This window comes from Mastigoproctus giganteus, chromosome 3, assembly GCF_048544385.1.
Source record: "Mastigoproctus giganteus isolate SK-2022 chromosome 3, ASM4854438v1, whole genome shotgun sequence".
NCBI classification, from domain to species: Eukaryota; Metazoa; Arthropoda; class Arachnida; order Uropygi; family Thelyphonidae; genus Mastigoproctus; species Mastigoproctus giganteus.
Window position 1 is genome coordinate 136,028,418 of NC_143577.1, and position 21,747 is coordinate 136,050,164.

General features: G+C 37.6%; 1 protein-coding gene across 4 annotated transcripts in view; it reads right to left on the reverse strand.

Annotated features, from left to right (window-relative positions):
* Nucleotides 1-21,747, reverse strand: part of rols (zinc-RING finger and ankyrin repeat domain-containing protein rolling pebbles) — a 428,429-nt gene that overhangs the window by 97,312 nt on the left and 309,370 nt on the right. For all 4 annotated transcript variants that reach the window (XM_090369443.1, XM_090369444.1, XM_090369445.1 and 1 more), the window contains 2 exons: nt 21,021-21,258; nt 8,289-8,522 (listed from right to left, as the gene is read on the reverse strand). In XM_090369443.1, the coding sequence (XP_090225569.1) occupies nt 8,289-8,522; nt 21,021-21,258 (472 nt within the window). The remainder of the gene's footprint in view (nt 1-8,288; nt 8,523-21,020; nt 21,259-21,747) is intronic.

Sequence of the window (21,747 nt, forward strand, 5' to 3'; positions counted from 1 at the left end):
TTCAAGACTATCTAGATTGTATCGGGCTGCAGTTGAATGAAAAAAAGACGGCACAAATGACTTTCACAAATAAAATAAAGACAAACAAAATGGAAATATTTGTGAACGGCATCCTCGTCCAAAAGGCAAAGTCAAACGTTGATCTTGGTCTCAAGTGGGACGAAGGCCTGACCTTCCGCCCGCATTTCGCATACATCCGTAACAAAACATACGCGGCGCTTTGGGCAACCAGGCAAGAGCTCACCGGTATTAAAGACCCCGGTCTGATGAAACAATACATCAACAGATGTGTTACTCCTATTCCCCTATACGCGGCACAAATCTGGTCTTCAGCTCCCGAAAGCAGTATCAAAGCCTTTCTAGGACTCGAATACTGGCTCTTGAGATGGCTGAACAGAATTTCAGCTAAGCCTTTTACCATCTCAAGAGCTATACTATACTCCAATTTAGAGGTCACACCCTGGAGACAAATAATCAAGTCAAGAAACATAATGACCCTCGCTCAGGTTTTAACGGGACGACTGGATGCACCGATAGCCCGAGAGTGGATAATAATACCCGGGGAAAAATCAAGACGAGTTGCAGAGAAGGAACCGCAACTCAAAGCGGCATTTACGCAGTTGGATAGCCTCGGAAGATTCTTTCCAGCAAACACCATCCACAACATCAATCCTGAAAAGCTCTGCAATTGCAAATCCTACAGAAAGGAAGTTATCAGAAACTCTTACTTGCAAATACAGATGTAAGGATACAGTTTCAGCACCTTGTTCGGCCAGGCACAAGCCACTAGGCTTTAGGAAACCCGACCTCATCAAGAAATATGTGTCATTATTGTCCTACCTACCCCACTCTAATCCCCACAGAAGAAGACGACTGCTGGAAAATTTAACTTTCAAATTTTTATTTTGCTGTATTGTGGTCATTCCTGTTGTTTTCATATGCTGTACGTTGTTTGGCTGTAAATATTTGTGTTTATGTAAATATGGTGAAACACCCACTTGTGTGTGTTTAAGCAGAAGGTATGCTTCAATTGTCATGGTATTATGTTCTTACCAGTTTAAAGTAGTAAAAGCCTTTGCGAGTAATTAATAACTCAAATATTCTATATTCCAGATAAAGTGTACTTATAAATCAGATATTATGTATTTCATGTATTTTATAATTGTAACATAATGTATATTTTGTAACATAGTTGTATATGTATGATCACCCTCTAGCCAGTGGCTGTAACCGGGTTTTCTCCTAAAAGAAATAAACTGATGATAATAATAATAAATAAAAAATAATAAATTAAAAATACCAGGTTTTAAGATTTTGACCGGTATTGTGAGCCCTTATTCCTAACTACCAAGTGCCATATACAGACTAAAAATAAGTCATAAAAGACGTCTGTGAAGAACAATGGTTGCAAATCTGGCAGGCTCAGTGCGGCAATAAACTGCTTCAATTTAAACAGGAATCTAAGTTGTGGCCATCAAGCATGCGATGAAACAGGCAAGAGGAGGTGATCCTGGCTAGGATGCGTATTGGGCATACGTATCTAACCCATATTTATCTACTCAAGGGAGAAAATCCGCCTATTTGTACATTTTGTCAGTCTACACTTACGGTGAGGCATATTCTAATAAATTGCAATTATTATAATAATTATCGAAACACAATTTTCACATAGCTTTCACATCTGCAAGAATTTTTGCAATTATCCCATCTGATTGGAGACGATGCAAATCTAGCTGAGATCTTTTATTTCTTAAAGCAGACAGGATTATTTTACAGATTTTAACTGGTAATTGCACTACCGAATATAATCAGGCACAATATAGCCTTAGCAGCCCTTGTGCCACTAAACAACATATCAATCAATTAATCAAACAACCAAGCTTTTTATGAGAGATAAGACAGGATTCAGTCTAAGAAGGATTGAAATCAACTAGGTTATCTTTGCCTCACTGGACAATTGCCTGGAAATCAGCACTTTAGGTGTTGGTAATGGATGATATTCGATAAGTTCAAGATGTTTTTGCAGGACATGGTTTCTGAAACTGGAAGGCTTTGGGCAGAAGGCCCCACTCATCTCATCTCATTTCATCTCTTCCAAGTCATGTGCTTCCTGAGCTGAGGCCCACCCGCACTTACTATCGCTAATGTTGAATTTTAAATCTTTAATTGATCCTTAGCCACGACCTTCCACATAACAAGTCATGCATGTTACCTGCCCCTTAAAGGTGGATTCCCACTATCTAGAAGAGATTTTAACTCTAAATTTTCAAACTTCAAGCGTTAACAAAACTTCTAACAGCTTCAAAATCAATGCATTCAAGCAACTTTACAATTCATAAAACTCATAATAAAACTTAAAACAATATAACAACCAATATATTTTTGTATTTCTTTCTGTTTTATAATTTTTATACATTTTTCTGTTATTTTATATTTTTAAAATCTTATATAAACTCACAATATAAGCATATTTACATGTCTCAATACTACATAAAACTCTAAAAGCAATTTGCATATTTACATATGCTCTCCCTTCCTACGCAAATCAACGGTATTTGCGAAGTGCAGGAAGGCACCATACTCATCTCTATTTTCAGAGTTATAGGTATCTGTGCCAATCCTATCTGTCATCTCCTCCTCAAATCCTCATAAACGACACATTGTTCAATAATGTGTTCACTATCTTCTATTCTCCCACATAATCAAAGGCTGCTCACTTCAACTCCCAATTTGACAAGTCTCCTCCTTAGACCATGCCCCGTCAGGAGCATTGCGGCAAACATTCCCATATCAGGTCACTCCCTGATCTTCTCTATAGTATTCACCTTTGCTATAAATTTGTGCGTGACACGCCCCACCTCAGAACTATTCCATCTCAATTGACCATTCGCTCTTAATTCTTGCTAAAATCTTTTATTTCAACTTTTACATCTCCTTTTCAAGATCTAACTCCCATAATTCTTTGTTAGATCGAAACAAAATCTAACTCCTATTATTTCACAGCAAGTATTTATTTTTGTTGAATATTCTAAATTCTAACGCTTTTCTTACTATATCAATATCATCTCTGCCCGATTGTACATGCAGAGCATCATTAGAGTTGGTTCGGCAGGCGAGCGTCACGCCCAGAAGAGCAAACCTTTGTGCTGACAGGAGACTTCTAAGTACATCACTATTTTCAACTCTATGCCCAACATGCATATGTTATAACAGAAAGGCATACACATTTATATAGGAGGTCAAGGGACTTTCCCTTGATCCCCCACTCCACTTTCACTATTTTCTTCTTCTTTTTTTTTTTTTTTTTTGATTTGGTAGTTGTTGGCGCATCGGCTTCTATGGCCATATTGCACCTCCCAAGGTTTTTGCAGTACTTTGATCCAAGCCCGAGGCGAGAATCGAACCCGCGACCTTGGGTTGCAGGGCAGGTACTTTACCCATTCGGCTAGCCCGGTCGGCACTATTTTCTTCAATTTCATATATATTAGCCTCACCTTCTCCGTAATATGTGGGGCATGGGTTCAAAAAATTCATTCGCTCATCAATATTATCCCTAGGTACTTGACCAAGGGGCTTATGAAATCGGACTCGAAAGGGTCCGATTTTCTGAGCAACCTTGGTCTCTACCAGGAGAAAAAAAAAAAAAAAAAAAAAAAAAGAAGTAGAAGAGGAAGATATAATTGTAAGGTAACACACAGGTTGGGTTTTAAAGAGAGGTCGAACTGATAGGTAACTTTTTTTTTATTATTTATTAGAGGGCACCCAGAAAGTTAATTCATCTACCTATGTGTACTGTGGCTGTAAATTCCGTGTGTTTTCTGGATAAAAAATCCCGGGTTCCGGGTAAAAAAAACCTTGCTATCTAACTTAGCCATGGATTGAAAAGCGCCCATAAAATTTCCTCGCATTGTCCACGGGATTCGAACCCGGACATTTTCCATCCGGTCTTGTGAGGGCGGTGATGATATCATTGTGCTACCGACGCAGGGACTGATAGGTTAAAAAAAAAAAAAAAAAAAAAAACACTATCTTTTACTTTATTTAATTTGTAACATTTTTCATCTTATACCAAAAAAAAAAACGTTAGATATTAACGTTTTTTTTTTTTTTTTTTATTAATATCTTACTTTGCACAAAAACAACCCTGATATCTTTATTTTAACTAACTTGTAAGATCTTATATCTTACACTATCTGATGTAGTTACCAAAATTAAGACAGTGGCACCGGCATGTAAGTATGTGCGCTGTGTAATTCATCGCGAAGCTTTAGCTGCAAGAAATATGCCATTTAATATAAAAAAAAAAAAAAGGTTCTAGATGAAACAATAAGGATGGTGAATTTTATAAATTCTCGAGCTCTTAATTTCCAATTATTTAACATTCTTTGCAACAAAATGGAGAGTGCTCATAAAAAAACTGTTACTCCACACAGAAGTGAGGTGGCTTTCTCAAGGAAAGGCTCTTTATCGTCTTTTCGAGTTGCGCTCGAAAAGTATATAATTTTTTTCAATCAGAAGATCCCAAAAAAAGATAATTTCTTGAATGAAGAGTAGTTATGCAAATTAGTTTATTTAGCGGATATTTTTTTCCCGATTGAATGACTTGAATCTGTGTTTGCAAGGAACAACTAGTACAGTGTGATTCCAGTGATAAAATTAATGCTTTCAAAAGAAAATTAAAACTAATGGAAAAACAGGTATTAAAAAACAATATGAGCATGTTATCTTCACTTCATGATTTTATCCAAGAAAATAACAGATCTATGACCAAAAATGTGACTGATGACATCCACGAATATATAAAATCTTTGCACACAAGTTTTGAAAAATATTTCCAGGAAGACTTTACAGCATATAACTGAATTAGGAACACTTTCACATTCTCGAATGAAATCCCAGAAGATGTGATGTACAACGAGTCATTCATAGATAGTTTGCAGTATACCCGTGTTGTGAGTGTTGCCATTGGGAGATCAATTTCTTTCGTATTAATGTGTCTGTAGTCTGTGTAAGGAGACTAACAGGCAGGAGTTAAAAAGGGTCACTTCTTTAGCTGCGCTGTCTGCCAAATCATTTCGTATGATCCCAATGTGGCTGGGAATCCAGCAGAAACGAATATCAAATTTGAAGCGAGAAAGAATGTCCAGTTGCTGCTGTATCCCGGACAGGACTGGCTAAGGGTGAAATCTCATTGATACTAAGGCATGTAATGAACTGAAAGACTCGGTATATACAGTATAATATATATATATTTTTTTTGTGGTGGATGGTTTCTCTTATGATCCAAGGCTAGCTCAACCGCATGCAGCTCTGCAGTGAATACACTGCATTCCTGGGAAGTCTACCTACATATCGTGGTGTCTGGGAAGACAGCTGCAGATCCCACAGACACTTCTCACTTCGAGTTATCTGTGTATATTGGCAAGAAGTCATTGTATTCAGATCGGTGCGCTGAGAAGAGCTGCAGATAGACAGCAGATGGAGTATTGTCCTTTCTCCAGCTTTTAAGGAGAAGTCTAATTTGGAATGCGCAAGTGCACGATAGAGACACAATGAAGTGCATCGGTCGGTACCCCAGGAGTTAGAAGTAATTTCGCTTAAGATATTCAGAGCTTTTGTGGACTTCATACGTAGTTGACGAATGCGTTGTAGAAATGTCAACTTTTTATCAAATACAAGCCCCAAAAAATCTAGTCTCAGGTACTACTGGAATAGCATTCTGTCCACGCCTCAATTCAGGTTCAGAATGAAGGTTGCGCTTGCTGCAGAAATGTACGCAAACCGTCTTTTTTTGAGGAGAATCTGGAGCCATTATTTACTGACCACGAGTTCATATTATCAATGGCACGTTGCAGTTGTCTCTCTATATCCCTCCTGTTTCAAGATTGAGAAAATATGCTGAAATCGTCAACATAGAGGGCACAGCTTACAGTTGGAGGAAGTTGTTCTACGATGGAATTCACTTAAATGGCAAAAAGAGTAACACTTAAAACTGATCCCTGCGGTACTCCCTCTTCTTGGTAAAGGGGCCGAGAGAAGGCCACACGAATTTGGAACGAACAATGGGATAGAAAGTTTTTTTAATAAACTTTGGGAGATGAACTCTAAGGCCGATCTAGAGTGTGATTAAACTATGCTGACGAAGAAATTCCGAACTGTATCTAAAAGCTGTTTACAGAAAGTAAACCTTGACAATCCCGAGAAGGGTTAAATCTGGTAAAAAAGAGTTTGCAGAACTTTCAGGATAAAGATTAAAATCCAAGAATTTGTTGGTCCCAGGAATGGTATTTTCAAAGAACAAGGCTCAGTGATATAAAGCAACAATCTACCTTCAGTTACATGTTTTACCAGCCGACAACGCAGCCTGTTTATTGACTCATCGAAGCAAAACCTCAAAGAAATTCTCCTTAAAAATGGAAACAGTTATGCATCCTGTAGTATGTTATGTATTCTGTAGCCAATCCAGTAAAAGAAATTTCCGAACGTCCTCTTTTTTTTTGGAGAAAATGCAGTACAAGGATCATGGTTGGCAAATATGCGAAGATTTTAAAGTTATTGGTCTCCCACTCGGTTAACAATTTGTTTTCACTAAATTGCCTTACTTTTTTGTGCAAGATTGAGATTAGTCGAGCAAGAAGTGAACATTGGCAACGAAACATGTGATCATCAAGTCTATCTCTGACAGTAGGTTCAAAGAACATTAAAGATGATCCATTGGTAGATCGAAACAAATTTCCGCTGCCTCGTCTGCATAAAAAGATGGGTTTAATGGAGGAGTTCGTCTAAACCCTGAATAAAGAAAGAAGTTGCAGACAGTATGTTTACTTTAAATGCAAATTGCTTACATACTAAAAAAAAAAAAAAAAATAATAATAATAATCAAATCAAATCAGGATTTTTTGTCAGACCGGAAATCCACATGCTGCTGCTAAACTGTATATTTGCGCAAATCGCTTCGAAGATAAATCACATATTGCACAATTATTATTTCACATAAAGATTAATATATCACTTGAAGACATTTTTTAAAAGTTATACAGAAAATAAAGGAAATAGCCAGCAACAAACACGAGGAATATTTCATACCATAACTATTGAGATATGCTAATGCCAGTGAAAGACAGTAACAAATATGGTGGCGCTGTGCTTGCTGATTACCACACTAGTAAACGCCTCGTGAGAAACGATAAAAAAAATTCAAAAGACAAGCCCAGTAAAAATGTGTGTATTTAGAAAGGAATCACAGATCAGATTTTTTTCCTTCACCAACATTAACATGGGCTCGCTTTTGCTAGATAACTCTCATTTCTATTATTGGAGGGTTAATAATTCATTCTCGATGCGGCATTTGAATACCCTAAACCCTCTTAGAGGAATCCCATATTCCGAAATGGCTGAGAATTTGACGGGCCTCCCCACAGTAGTGGGTATGACGTTTGTGTTCAATGTACTGGTTGGAGAAATGAACGAGCAATTTGGCGGATGCGCAGAAAGAGACGATTTCGGTTCTCGCACAGAAGTCGTTTTTATTGGGGGTTTTTTTTTTTTTTTTTGGTAACTAAAATATAATGTACTACATGCATAAACAAACTTGTTAAGAATTGCGAATCGTTACCAAAATAAGGGGAAAAAAAAAAAAAAAAAACAGTTCGTTTGTTTAGAGTTGCACGAATTTTGAATCATCCTGAAATTATCTGAAAAGAAACAGCATATTTATTTAATGAAATTTAAAATATTGTTCTAGAATCTTAACAGTTGTTTCAATCAATTACCAACAGAAAAATTAACATATCATTCCTCTCACGTAAATATTTAATTACAGTAGGGCCTTCATTTCTTTGTTATAACAGTCCATTGCATGTATTTCATTAGTAAATATAAATTATTTTAAAAATTGTATTAAGCCATTCATTAAAAAGAACAGTACTTACATCTGTAACTATAAAACGCCTCCTCGTGGAATACGAAAATACAAGAAAACAAAAGCTCGGAGTTAAAGAAAATAAAGCATGCACCGTTTTAAATATGAGCAATGAATGTAAGCATTTGTCATATCTTATCATTCACTGCTCGTGCCAAATATTCTCACAGAAAGATTAATTAAACACTTGCAATTGTTTAAATTAATTTTTGGATGAAAATAACAGGTGGAAATAATCTTCATATATAAATATTTCATAATCACGAATCAATATTTCATAATCATAATCAGTATTTCATAACCATTTCATATATACATATCATAAATATATAAATATTTCATATATATACATATAGGAGTTAGTTACCTTTGCTCCTTTGGCTGTTAACAAGCGAACTATTTCCATGTGGCCTTGTTGGCAAGCCAAGGTTAGAGCACTCATCGTTTCCGAAACAGCATTCACATCAGCTCCGAATTCCAAGAGCAAAGCAACCATTTCAGTGAAACCATGATAAGATACTAAAGGCAAAAGTGGCACATTTCTTAAGTGGGTCACACAGCAATTGGGATTTGCTCCAGCCAGTAAAAGGAGACGACTTACCTATATAAATATTACTACACGAATGAATAAATAAATATGTATTTAAAATACAATTTTTCAATGATACTCAATGTGGCAGGCAAGCCATGATTTACAGTAAGTCAAGTCAGTGTGAAAGTAGTATAGCTATAAAGAAATAAGTGACTACAAATACATAAATAATTGATTTATAAAGTTGCAATAATATGAGGTGAAGTTGATGGACTTCCTATACCCGGCGCACAGATTTTTTTTATCACCTTCCACAAGATTTAACAGTGTTAAGCGGTAAGAGTACACTTTTACAAATATAATGGAAATAATTATTTATCTGAAATAAATTCGTGAAGGGCAAAAAAATTGGGAATTATTAAAGTTTGAATGGCAAGTTTGAATACGGTAAATACAGCGTCATCGAAAAAGGTGTCCGTGATTTCATGATAAAATAACAACGCAAATACTTACCTCAATCGATTAATTTATTTGTTAATATCTAGAGGAATATCTGAAGTTTTACTTCATACCTTAGTATCTTTCAATATGAGCACCGTTCGTTGATCGGAAAACATTCCAGCGCTACTCGATCCCTGTCCATGTGCGCTCAATCATTTACGGCGTAACCGTTGCTGTTGCAGCTGTGATCCTATCTCTTAAACGGTGAAGATCGCGAATCTTTTCTGCGTACACGATGTTCTTTAGGTAACCCCACAAGAAAAAGTCTAATGGCGTCAGGTCAGGACTTCTTGGTGGGCAAGGCCGACACTGACTCAGTGACCTCTTGGTGGCCATCTTACTGACAATGACTGAGGTGGTGCGCGTAGAAGTCATTCTGCGCACACTCAAGGCGCAGTCGAGGTCATTGTTGAGGTATCAAATAAAACCTAGTGAGTTACCACACTGCTTGCTGCTACAATCACAGCAATCGATCAAATATTTCCGAAGATAATTAAAAGAGAAATCAGGAGGTTATAAATGTTTGAAATAAATAACAGCTTTTTGATTTATTTTATTTTTTTGTTATTTTTATTTTTAATAAAAACACAACAAGTAACCAATAACAGTGTATATGAGAGCATAATGTTGAACACAATTGATATCAGTAATAAGAGATCCAACAGTAAGACAAGTATTGACATAAATTCAAACATTAAAATCATATGTACAAAAGACGTATGCATTAAATTAAGTAACCGGAAAAACAAATAATAAATAAATTAATTAGAGATTAGAAAAAAAATAAAACAAATAAAAATAAAAGCCATAAAAACACCTATACAGTGCTAACATACTCCTTCGGGGTCATAGATTGGACTAACACCGACCTGAAAGATATCATGAGAAAGACACGGACAATGATTACCAAGACCGCTCGAAATCTACCGTGGAGAGACTGACAATTACACGAAAAAAAGGAGGAAGGGGCCTGATAGACCTCTTTAAGCAACAGAAGACAGCAATTGCTAACCTGAAGGATTACTTCCAGAAGCATACAGCAGCACTCCACCAGGCCATAAAGCAGATAGAAAAGTGGTACACCCCACTCAACCTACGCGAGGAGTCCCCTCCCAACCAGGAGGCACAAACGAAACTAGAAAGATGGGCATGGAAGACCTTCATGGCAGACACTACAATGATCTCCATCAAGATCCCATAGATAAAATTGCTTCCAATGCATGGCTCACGAGTGGGACGCTCTTTCCCGAGACAGAAGGATTCATGCTCGGCATCCAAGACCTGGTAATCAACACCAGCAACTATAGAAAATATATCGCCAAGGAGTCCGGAGTGTCCGATGACACATGTCGACGATGCCACCTGGCCTCAGACACAATCCACCATATCACCGCGCGGGATGCAAAGTACATCAGAAGCCAGCAAGGAAATACCAGTTGATCGAAGAAAGTATCGTACTACAAGTACGAAACCCTGGCAGTACTAGAGACCCCAACCCACAAGCTCTACTGGGACCGCGCCATAATAACGGACAGGTCAATCCCGCACAACAGACCGGACATAACCCTTGTGGACAAGAAGGAAAAGGCTACCTCTCTAATTGACATAGCGGTACCCAACACTGGCAACCTGCAGAAAACCCATGGGGAAAAAATCAGGAAGTACACGAACCTAAAACAGAGGATCAAAGAGATGTGGCATATGCAACAAGTAACGACCATCCCTTCAACCACAGGTATGGTGCCAAAGACTCTACATAACAGCCTAGCAGCAATAGGTCTCCCAGCGAACACCTACAAGGAACTCCAGAAAATCGCAATCCTGAGTCAGTGAGTTCCTCGACCAACAGTAACACCAGGTATAACATCAACCCCGTGACAGGTATTGTTCACGTTATTGCTCACAATCAGGGAGAAATAATGTAAGACCAATAATAATAATAATAATAATAATAGACTACTACAGTAACTCCAAAAACATCTGTTAACTAGATCCCAGATATCACTGTGTGCCCTGCAAAATTAAATTTAAGATGGAGGAGGGTAAATGTGGCCACATGGCCACGTTTACCCTCCTCTATCTTAAACAATGTAAAACGTTTAAAAGAAGGCAAGATGGATTTATGAGTAACATAACTCATGTGGACAGGACAAAGTCATTTGAAAACTGGAGATGGGTTTTTGGTTGTTTTTTTCTGGAAGTGACCGAAAAAAAGAACATGGTGTTGCTGTCATTTTGAATAAGAAATATTCAAGATCTCTTCTTGGATACAATCCTATTAATAGTAGAATGATGACGGTTAGATTTCCGAGCCAGCAAATAATTCTCCCAGTTTTAGTTGCATATGCACCGACATCAACATCCACAGACGAAGATATGGACGTTTATTATGAAAATCTCCAACCAGCTCTTCATCTGGTCCCGAAAGATGAAGTCTTGATACTCATGGGTGATTTTAATTCAAAAGTAGGCAAGACAGTTTCTACTATTCCGGAATGTGGTAGGTTTGGTCTTGGCTCAAGAAATTAATGGGATGAAAGTTTAATTTAATTTTCTCATGTTCTTGTTTATACTCCGGCCCGACCACCAGGTCAGTGGAGTTTACAATAAATCAATCAATACAAATGTTAATCGTATTTAGCAGTCACGGGTTTGAACCCTGGTCCACTCAAAAACCGTGTGTTACGATACTTGCGCTCCTGACCACTCGGCTACGTCAGGCCCAGTCTTGCAATATGTAACACCTGCTTTCAGCAGCATCCGAGAAGGCTGTACACATGGAAATCTCCTGATCATAAAACAAGGAATCAGATTGGTTACATCCTTATGCAGCAAAGGTGGCGTTCCAGTGTATTCACAGCAAAAACACTTCCTGGGGCAGATTGTGAAGGCCCAATTTGGCCAAAGTAGCCCTTGCTCCCATAACAACAACAACAACAGCAGATTGTAGCAGTGATCATCAGCTACTTCACATCATTCTCAAACTGAAGCTGAAAAAGATCATGAATGAGGTTTTCCCTAGACGATTGGATGAATAAAATATTTTAAACGACTATATACTTGAAACAGAGAATCGTTTTCAAGCTCTATTAGAACTAGATGACGATGTGCTGCCTGAGGAAATGTGGGAAAATACAAAAAGCATTATTAAGGATTCAGCAAATAGATACATTAGATAAAACTCAAAGATCAGGAAGACATGGATTACAGAAGCCACTTTTAAACTTATTGAACAGAGAAGATCTACAAAAGCCCAGAGTGTACAAGTAAACGAAGAGAACTAAGCAAAGTCATGAAGCGCTGTTCAAGCCAGGACAAACAGGATTATATCAATCGAAAGTGTAAAGAAATCGAATTACACAACAAACAAAACAACACTAAGGAGATGTATGATGTAATTAAATCCTTAAGACAAAAGTTCCGACCAAAACCTAATGTAATTATGGACTCCAAAGGGAAAATTTTAACAGAGGAGAACATAATTAAAGGAAGGTGGAAAGAATACTGTGAACAGCTCTTTCGAGCACCTGTTGACACTAATAATCTGCCATCCGCTTTTCAAGAGTGTGATCATGAACCAGTTCCACTGAAGGAAGAAGTCAAAAAAGCCATCAGAGAACTGACGTTGGCAAGTCACCTGGAATTGATGAAATCCCAGCAGAATTGATTAAAACTACAGGTGTAAAGGATCAGGACTTTTTTAATAAAATGATTGTAAAAATTTGGGAACGGGACGGTGACCATCAGATTGGAAAAAATCAATTTTCATTCCCTTACAAAAAGAAATTGAGATCTGAAAATTTGCTCAAATTACAGAACTATTAGCCTAATTTCTCACATTAGCAAGATTCTTCTTAAAATCATATTAAACAGAATTTCAAGAAAACTTGAAGAAGAAATGTCAGAAGAGAAATTAGGTTTCAGAAGGGGCAGAGGAACCAAAGATCAGAACTTAAGTCTACGACTGATTATTGAAAAACGCAAAGAATTCAATGTTCCAGTCGTTTTGGGTTTTATAGATTATGCAAAAGCATTTGATTGTGTTCAACATGTGAAACGATGACTAATATGGGTTTCCCAATCCACATAATTCAGCTGATTAAGGTACTCTACCAGGTACAGGAAGGAACTGTAAGAACCAACATGTGAAACACGGAGTTTTTCACAATTGGTAACGGCGTCAGACAGGGCTGTATTTTGTTACCTCACATTTTTAATATTTATGCCGAGGATATCATGCGTGAAGCTTTCGAAGATATAGAGACTGGCATCAAAATTGGAGGAATCTAAATAAACAACCTTCGTTATGAAGATTATACTGTGGTAATTTACAATTCTAAGGTACATCTTAAAGAAACTCTGAGGAGAGTATGTGAAAAAAGTAAGAAAAAAAGAATGTGTGTAAAACTAAAATTATGGTGATTGTTGATAATTTCGGTTCCAGTAAAGTGAAGGTTAATAGGTAAGATATCGAAGAAGTTGATGAATTTGATTACTGAAGGGTCAAGAATAAATAAAAATAAAGCGTTGGTCACTGATCTGAGAAAATTATGGAGAGATCAAGAACTGCCCCTAAGGATGAAACTAATAATCATTGATTAGCTAATTTTTCCATGCCATCTATGGATGTGAAGGATGGAATCTGAAAAGAGTTGACAGGAAGAAAATTGAGGCATTTGAAATGTGGTTTTGCAGGAGAATAATGAGTGGGTAATGAATAAAATTGGCAGGCCAAAAATTCTGCTTCATAGTATCAAAAGAAAACTCAAGTTTTTTTTGGTCATATATTAAGAAGGGAAAACTTTCTGTTGAAGAATATAATGGAAGGAAAAATCGATGGGACGGGGTGCAGAGGACGACCTGCAACTAGGTGGAAGGATGGGATCAGTGAACTTCTCGGCATGACACTTTGCGATGCCGTTCGTAGAGTACATGATCGATGCAGTTGGAAGAATTTGTTGGTGGCCACAACAGCTCCCCAGGGAGTTATGCGACTGGAAGAAGGCTATAATAATTAGATGAGGGCTAGTCAGTTTATCATTAAAGAGTAGAGGCAAACTTGTGGATGGAGTTCATCAGTGATTGGGAGTTGTCAAAAAATCAATGACAGAGTCATTTGCTGATTTCCTGATTCCGATTAGTGGTCTGAATTTCATAATATTGTCTACAAAGAGCATTGAAGTTGATTTTACTAAGGATATCATATGCTTCATAAGGTCCAGTAATTACTTTGGCTAGAAGGGTGATGTCAGCAATAACTCTTTTAGTGCACAAAGGCCTCAGATGAAAGTAATCACATAGCGATTAATAGTACACTGAGCGATAAAATATAGGACAACATTATTTTTGGACTGCTTCAATTCTGATGTTTCAAGTCTTCGTGTGAGGATTCCAGATGGGTGAGTTGAATTCAAGGATTGGGAGAACTACAGTTTTATAAAGGATGACAACATATCTGTAGTTTTTGAACTTGTAGGTGTTCCGGTTGATAAATCCCAGTGTTATGAATGTTTTGCTGGTGATTTTAGGTACATGGCCATCAAATTTAGCACTGCAGGAAAAGAGAATTCCCAGGTTATTAACTTGGTCATACCTTTTGATGATCGTAAAATTAACTCCGTAACTCTGATGTAGAGATCTACAAGATAAGAAAGAGATTAGTTTGCACTTCGAGGGGTTAGTAGACGACACATTAAGAGATAGCCACAGAGAGAATTTATTGAGGGTGAATTGAAGCTGTTGAGAATCAGTAATCTCCATCACTGCTCAGTAGATCATAGGATCATTCACATAGAGAGAGAGAGCAACTTGAACATTGGTGGTGAGATGAAAGAAAGAAGATCATTTATGGACACAATGAAAAGTAGAGGACATAGGGGTGGGCCTTGATTTACTCCACTTAGTGGTATAAAATTGTCCGAGTTCACTTGATTGATGATAACGCCCAAGGAACGATGCGTAATAAAAGGGGGTATCAAAAAGTTCGTGCCCTGACCCATATAAAACATCAGTAGGAAGATGCCGTTTTTAATATAAGTTATCTATATATTCAAAAACTAACGTGTGAAATTTCATTCCTGTACGTGATCGTACACCAGAGGTGGAGCACCGAATCTGAGGGAGGATGCTTTGGTTGACACAGTGGAGTATCGAGTAGTGATCAAGTTCTTTCATTTGCAGGCCAAGAAAGCTCAAAAAATTGACGAAGAAATGAAAGCTCTTCATGGGCAGAATTGTCCATCGTATGAGACTGTAAAAAAGTGGCAACGGGAGTGCAGTCATACAAGTGCCTTTGACGAGCCAAGAGAAGGAAGGCCATCAACATCCATAGACAGTGAGATGGTTGCAAAGGTTGAGCACCTGCTGCTGAGTGACATATGTGTGACTATTCATTTCATCGCAAATGCAGTGGGAATTAGTTATGGGTCTACCCAAAGCATTTTACATGACTAAAAAACCAAACAATTATTTTTAGGCCACCCGAATAATTAAATTCATCTGCCGTGCTGTGTGTCTTATGTCTGTTAATTGTATGTGTTTAATGGCCGATTTGTCTCTTTTGCTGGACGAAAAACCCAAGTTTCTGGTGGGGGGGGGGGGGAGGAACCTTGTTATCCACGCGTGTGACCGACTAACTCAGCCACGTAGTGAAAAATGCCCATTGAAGTTGCTCGCGACATCAACGGGTTCGAACGAGGGCCTTTTCCACCTAGTGTGGAGAGGAGGGTGACGATACCACTGTACTACCGGCGCAGACATGCTTAAGGTCTACACACGATGGGTTCCAAGATTGCTAACGCCTTTACAGAAGCAATGTCGAACTCAATGTTCTCGTCAAAAGTGGGATTTGTGTAATGCCGAAGTTGAGAACTTTTTCATGGTGAACCCACCCAATTCGCCTAACCTACCACCGTCAGACTTCTTGTTTCGAGAAATTAAGAAATCATTGCGTAGAAGCTATTTTAATTCGTCTCAGGAATGAAGTGTAATCGTGGTTTCATGCAAAAAGTGCCGACTTAGAATTAGCATTAGTTGAGGCATATGATGCAAGAAACCAAGCTTATACCAGCATCAGCCAAAAAAAAAAAAAAAAAAAACTTTCGTATTTCACCCTTCCGGTCACTCGAAATGTTTGTCTAGTTCAGCCTTAAATTTATTAAGCTATCAACTTCCACAACAACAGATGAAAGTCTGTTTCAGCAATCAACTACCCGTTGGCTAAAGGCAAACTTACGCACATATATTCTACATCTCTCTTTCCTCAATTTGAAACTATGCACCCTCAGGTTCTTATTCAGAGAAAGCGGAAGTATCCCGTCAGCATTGGGCCTGCTCAAACCATTCAAGGCCTTATACGCCTCAATTAGATCACACTCGCAGGTGCCTAGTCTCCAGATGCTGCAATTTGCAGAACTTAAACCTTTCTTCATAAGAGACCCCATTGTTCCTCTGACCAATCTTGTTGCGCTTCTCTGTACTCGTTCTAGCAACACTACATCCTTCCTAAAATAAGGCCTCCAGACCTGTAAATAGTACTCAAGGTGTAGCCTGACCATTACCTTATACAAAGGGATAATCACCTTCTTGTCTCTGCTAGCAAAATTCCCATACATCACAGACAAAACACCATCTCCTGTTCTGGCAGACGGTCTGCACGGCTGAGAGAACTTCAAATCTGACTGCACAATGACACCCAGGTCTTTTTCATTCTCCACCTCCCTGAGTGTAGTACCACTGAGTTGGTACATTTCTCTTGGGTTACTGCTACCCATATGCAGTACTTTGCATTTGTTAATGTTAAACTTTAGTTTCCACTTCTCAGCCCATCTGCCTAACTTTTATAGATCCTGTTGCAGTAGCATACTGTCTTTAGTGTCATTAACAACCCTGTCAACCTTTGTATCGTCTGCAAACTTGGACATTAAGACCGATATACCGTCATCGATAAATACACAAAAGAACAATGGGCCCAGCACAGAACCCTGGGAGACTCCACTAATAGCATTAGTCCACGTAGAGCAGTGTCCAGTTCTCCCGCGAGCCACAGCACTCTGGCTTTTATGTGAAGGCTGCTTTACTGCTCTAGGATGGGTCATGATTCCGTTTAAGTATAATTTAATTTACGATGAAATTTAATAAGATTAATAAATTTTATTGATAATACTATACTAATCTAACAGATTTCTAATACAGTGCTAAGTATTTCGCTATCTAGTTTTTTTACGTTAAACCTTACGATATTCCGTATCGTATAACAATGGCGGCAAGTTACGAACGTAAATTCTACGGACAATAAGTATTAACTTTAAAAGTCGTTATCTAAATTCAAAATAAACCACGGCGTTTGGCTAGAACTATAAAGCTACTTATAGAAAACAATTCAGTATAACAATTAAATCAATAAAACGACTAAATATAAATGAAAACTTAGCGTTCGCCGAAGCAGCAAAAATTTTGACCAACGTCGTAGTAACCTCGACTTCTATGAACAAGGCATTAAACAAATGATCCATGAATGGGAGAAATGTGTTACTATACATGGATAGTACTTTTTGATACCACCTCGTATAGCTTTGGGGTGAGAGCAGATGAGAGCAGAGGATGGGAATGAGGTAACCTATTTTATTATTCTAGACAATGTGTTGATAATAATGTGAAACAGATGATAATACAAAAGATAAGATTCTATGTAATGGGCTAATGTGTGAAAAAAAATTTATGTTCAGAGACCTTGAAAGAAAAGGTAAACCCTGTCCTGTATTAGAAAAGAGAGTAACTAAGATTCTAATGCAGTAACAAAGATAGAAATAATGATTTGTAGTAAGTACTACTGATGTAAGGTGATGAAAATAGTTACTGATTTCATAAGTGTTGACAGAAAGGTGATTTGTAATAATGTCTGAATAATCACTACTGATAATAAAAGTAAGAGCAAGAATGCTCTGAATGCCTCTCGAACATGCTGCTGTAGAAAACTATCATCTAATAAATCCGCAAAAGTCTTGCTAGTGTTCCAGTGACCAACTCACAAGTTCCACTCAATATCTTTTTGTTGTATTGATCAGTCATTAGGCCTATAACACACACACACACACACACACACTTTTTTTCCTTTACAGTGTCTATTTCACACCAAACCGACTCAACATTGCACTGTTTATTTATGCCAATGGGATTCACTGTCTACCCATGTCAACTGGATGCACTGCCTTACATTTTTTTACATTTCCTAACTAACAGAATAACCCCTCCTCCTTATCCTTTCTGTACACTTTTTTCTATCAAAATTCCAATTCCTTATATCGGCGTGACACCACGTCTCTGATATCCCAACAATATCTGCCTTTAATGATCAGCACTTCAAATTCATCAAATTTATTTATTGAGGGCTGAACTGGTTGACAATGCTCTCATCATGTGTGGGTAAAATTGCAGACACTTTCAAATTTAACCCCACCTAGCGATTTTTTTTTTCAACATTGATTCGTACTTGTTAAGCAAGTCTGCAGATCTCCTGCTTTTAATGTGTACAACTTCTACAACAATGTCACCTTTTGTGCACTTAAAAGATGATCTGTTCTACAACGCCATGAAATTTTTCCCATGACAGAAATATTCTAGTGCTATTCCACGTATCCTTTTTGCACAAAATATTTCCCATTTCCCTACCAATTGAGCAACCGACAACAACAACTAGCTACTGTGGGACCGGTGCATTCTGTCCTTGAAGATTCTCGCTGTATTGCTTGATGCAAAAGCATGAGCTCTGGCGTTGAGTTTGGCAGCTGAGAGCTTGATTCCCCTCCCCCATTTTAATTCCATCGAGGGCATCTACCCAACTCCTCAAACTCCCCTAGACGCCCATTAGAACGCTGAGTTGGCACCTAATTTTCCGCACACTCTTAACCTAGATCACACATAGATTTCCTCCTTGGCTTGATTACGTCCTGTTCGAGTAAGGTCCGCAAGTGTGGCTATCGTACTGGGAAAGCTAAAAAACGAGAATGAAGTGATGTGGTCGCAATCCGTCTTTTTATAGACATGAATAATTTGCATATTGTGCGGCTCTGTAAGGTTGTAGATCGATTTCCACTGGATACTCAGAATTTGTCTGCCACGATGCCTATTATATCAAATATTCCCTTTCGGTGACAAAGTTCACAATAAAATATTCGTGAAAGCCTTTTTGTTCTGTTAATTTTGTCGAACATGTATTATAGAATTTCATATCAAAGTCCAGTGTGGCTCATTTAAATCAATTTAAATTATTGTATAAATCCTTGTGTAAATTCAAAGTGCAAGTCATATTTAACAAATCTTAGAACACATATTAAACAGCATTGAAACACATATTACATTGAAAAATCTTTTCATTACAAAATTTTCTTAAGAAAACTATCGTTTGTTCACATATATGGTCAATTGTTGAATTAAATCAATATTTGAATACTAAAAATGATCACATATGACAAAAATGGTATCATATAGAATATAATAATCTGTAAATATAATCCACACTCAAGAGATATTTCCATCTCTTGAGAACACAAAAGCAAGATCTATTAAAGAATGAAAATTAATATGATTTTCAATTTTTTTAAATTTTTTATTCTTGATCCGGAACTAAATTACGTGTGAAAAGAAATTGATGATTCCAAAAATCGGCATAAATTTTACATTCAATTATATTGTATTCAAAACACATAGAGATAACCTAATTCGCAACTGAGTGAACTGATCAACATGGGCGCAATATGCGCTGTTACTGCTCAGAATGAATCTTTCACGGTTAGAATACCTGTATCCTTTCTGTAAAACGAAAGAAATGACACTTCAAAAACCATATAACAAAAGATTCGAGTTCACTTTCAAAAACGAGTAATAGGGGAAAACACCAGAAATTATCCTTATGGTTATTTAAGAAAATTAAACACACGCACATTACATTTTTGTTTTCTTTAATTAAGCGCTCAGCGATTGATATCTCCCCTCACCTCACCTTTTAATTGTTCACTGCTATTTGTAACATAAGAAACATTTCCAACAAAAAGCTGAAATGTTTCAGAAATTACTCAGACAACTTTCGACTTGTTGAAAATTGAGTTCAAAGTTTCCTCCAAGTTGAATTCTTTAAACGCTACCTACGCTAAAATCTGAAAAAGTTTTGTAATTAACTCATCTTAGATGGCTTAATATGCTGGGCTAAAAATAGTAGAGAAGTAGGAAAATGCTGCAAGAAGTCCTCGCAAAAAATATGCATAAACTGAGATGTGGCAATTAAGATTTAGCATTGATAAATTCGCGCTACTGTATAGGGGCAACAACTCCACATGCATACCAATGAGATGGCGCTAATCTCACTTTGTGGAGATAAAGGAGATCTAGTGGTACATGCATATGTACAGTACTAAATGGCGTTTTCTGAACAGTGCAAACAAGCTGTTAGGAGAGCTCATGGGGTTTTATCAATGAAGTAATTTAGCCAATACGAACAAGGAAATGATTATCCAATTGTATATGGCAATGATTAGGCTACACTTGAATACTGCAAAAACGTCTCGAAACCTCATTTTAAGAAGGATGTGCATCTCTTGTAATGGATGTAGAGAAGAGCTACCAGATTAATCGAGGAAAGTAAAGTGTACTTTTACGACGAAAGACTTCTGCAATTTCCAGCACTTGGAAAAAAGGTGCCGAGAGGGGACGGAGGAGCTAATTAAAGTCTTTAAATGTTTCATTACTCAATCCATTAAAGAACTGAGTAAACAATCTTGGATCAACAAGTGCCAATTTGATACTTGGATGTCATCACAACCTTACGTTTCCAATTTTATGGTTTCAGATGCCTAGATGGTATTGCATTGTGATGCGGACTTTATATTGGAATGAATTGAGAATGAATGACCCTCATAGAGAGAATCTAAGATATTTGAACATCAAATTGTTCAGTGGTCCTATATGTACAGCTTGTGAATATGTGATGGGGTTGCAAGGAAAGCTGGCTAGACCGCCTAGTACAATAAATAAAAGAAATTTCCTTTGATTACTCCTTATATTTTAACCTACCTTGACGTTCGGGCTGTATATGTTTCTCAAAGAGGTAAGAGAGGAATCAATATCATCAGCACATTGATGAACCCAGATCGCCTGTAAGTCGCGGGAATGGCAGGTCCATAACAGGTCCCTTCCAGCAATTTTGTATATATGTGCTTTCAGAATATGATGTCCTAATTCTAGAAGGTGATCAGAAAGTAAGTGCCCCTCCATTCGACAAAGGCGAAAGGCAATCATGGCATGTCCAATTCTGCAAAAGAAAACATTTTTGAAGAAATAAATAGAATTGGTAAAATTCCAACCCAATATTGAAAACATATACATATAAACAGGAAACCAAGTTCATATACACTGATCGACAAAATTAACAGAACAAGTAGAAAACATGTGGTGCAACTCGTGCAGCTTATGATGAAACAGAAAAAAATAAATAAATAGGTGCAGTTCTTCGTCTCTGATATGTTGTTAGCCTAAAAACATATTCCAGACATTATTTCATCTGGAGACAACGAGGATTGTGGTACCATCCCTCCAACATCAGAGAAAGGGACACTTACGGTGTAGGCGGTGTTCTCATGCAGGGCGGAATAATGATCAATAGCCGCACCCCTCTTTAAGTTTCTCATAGGGGTACCGCAACTGAGTAGTGGTACCGAGAACAGATCCTCATAGTTGCTACACCACCCTAAAATCGATGGTTGTTTTCCCTCTCCTCCGCGAGAGGTAGCCCTAATTGTAT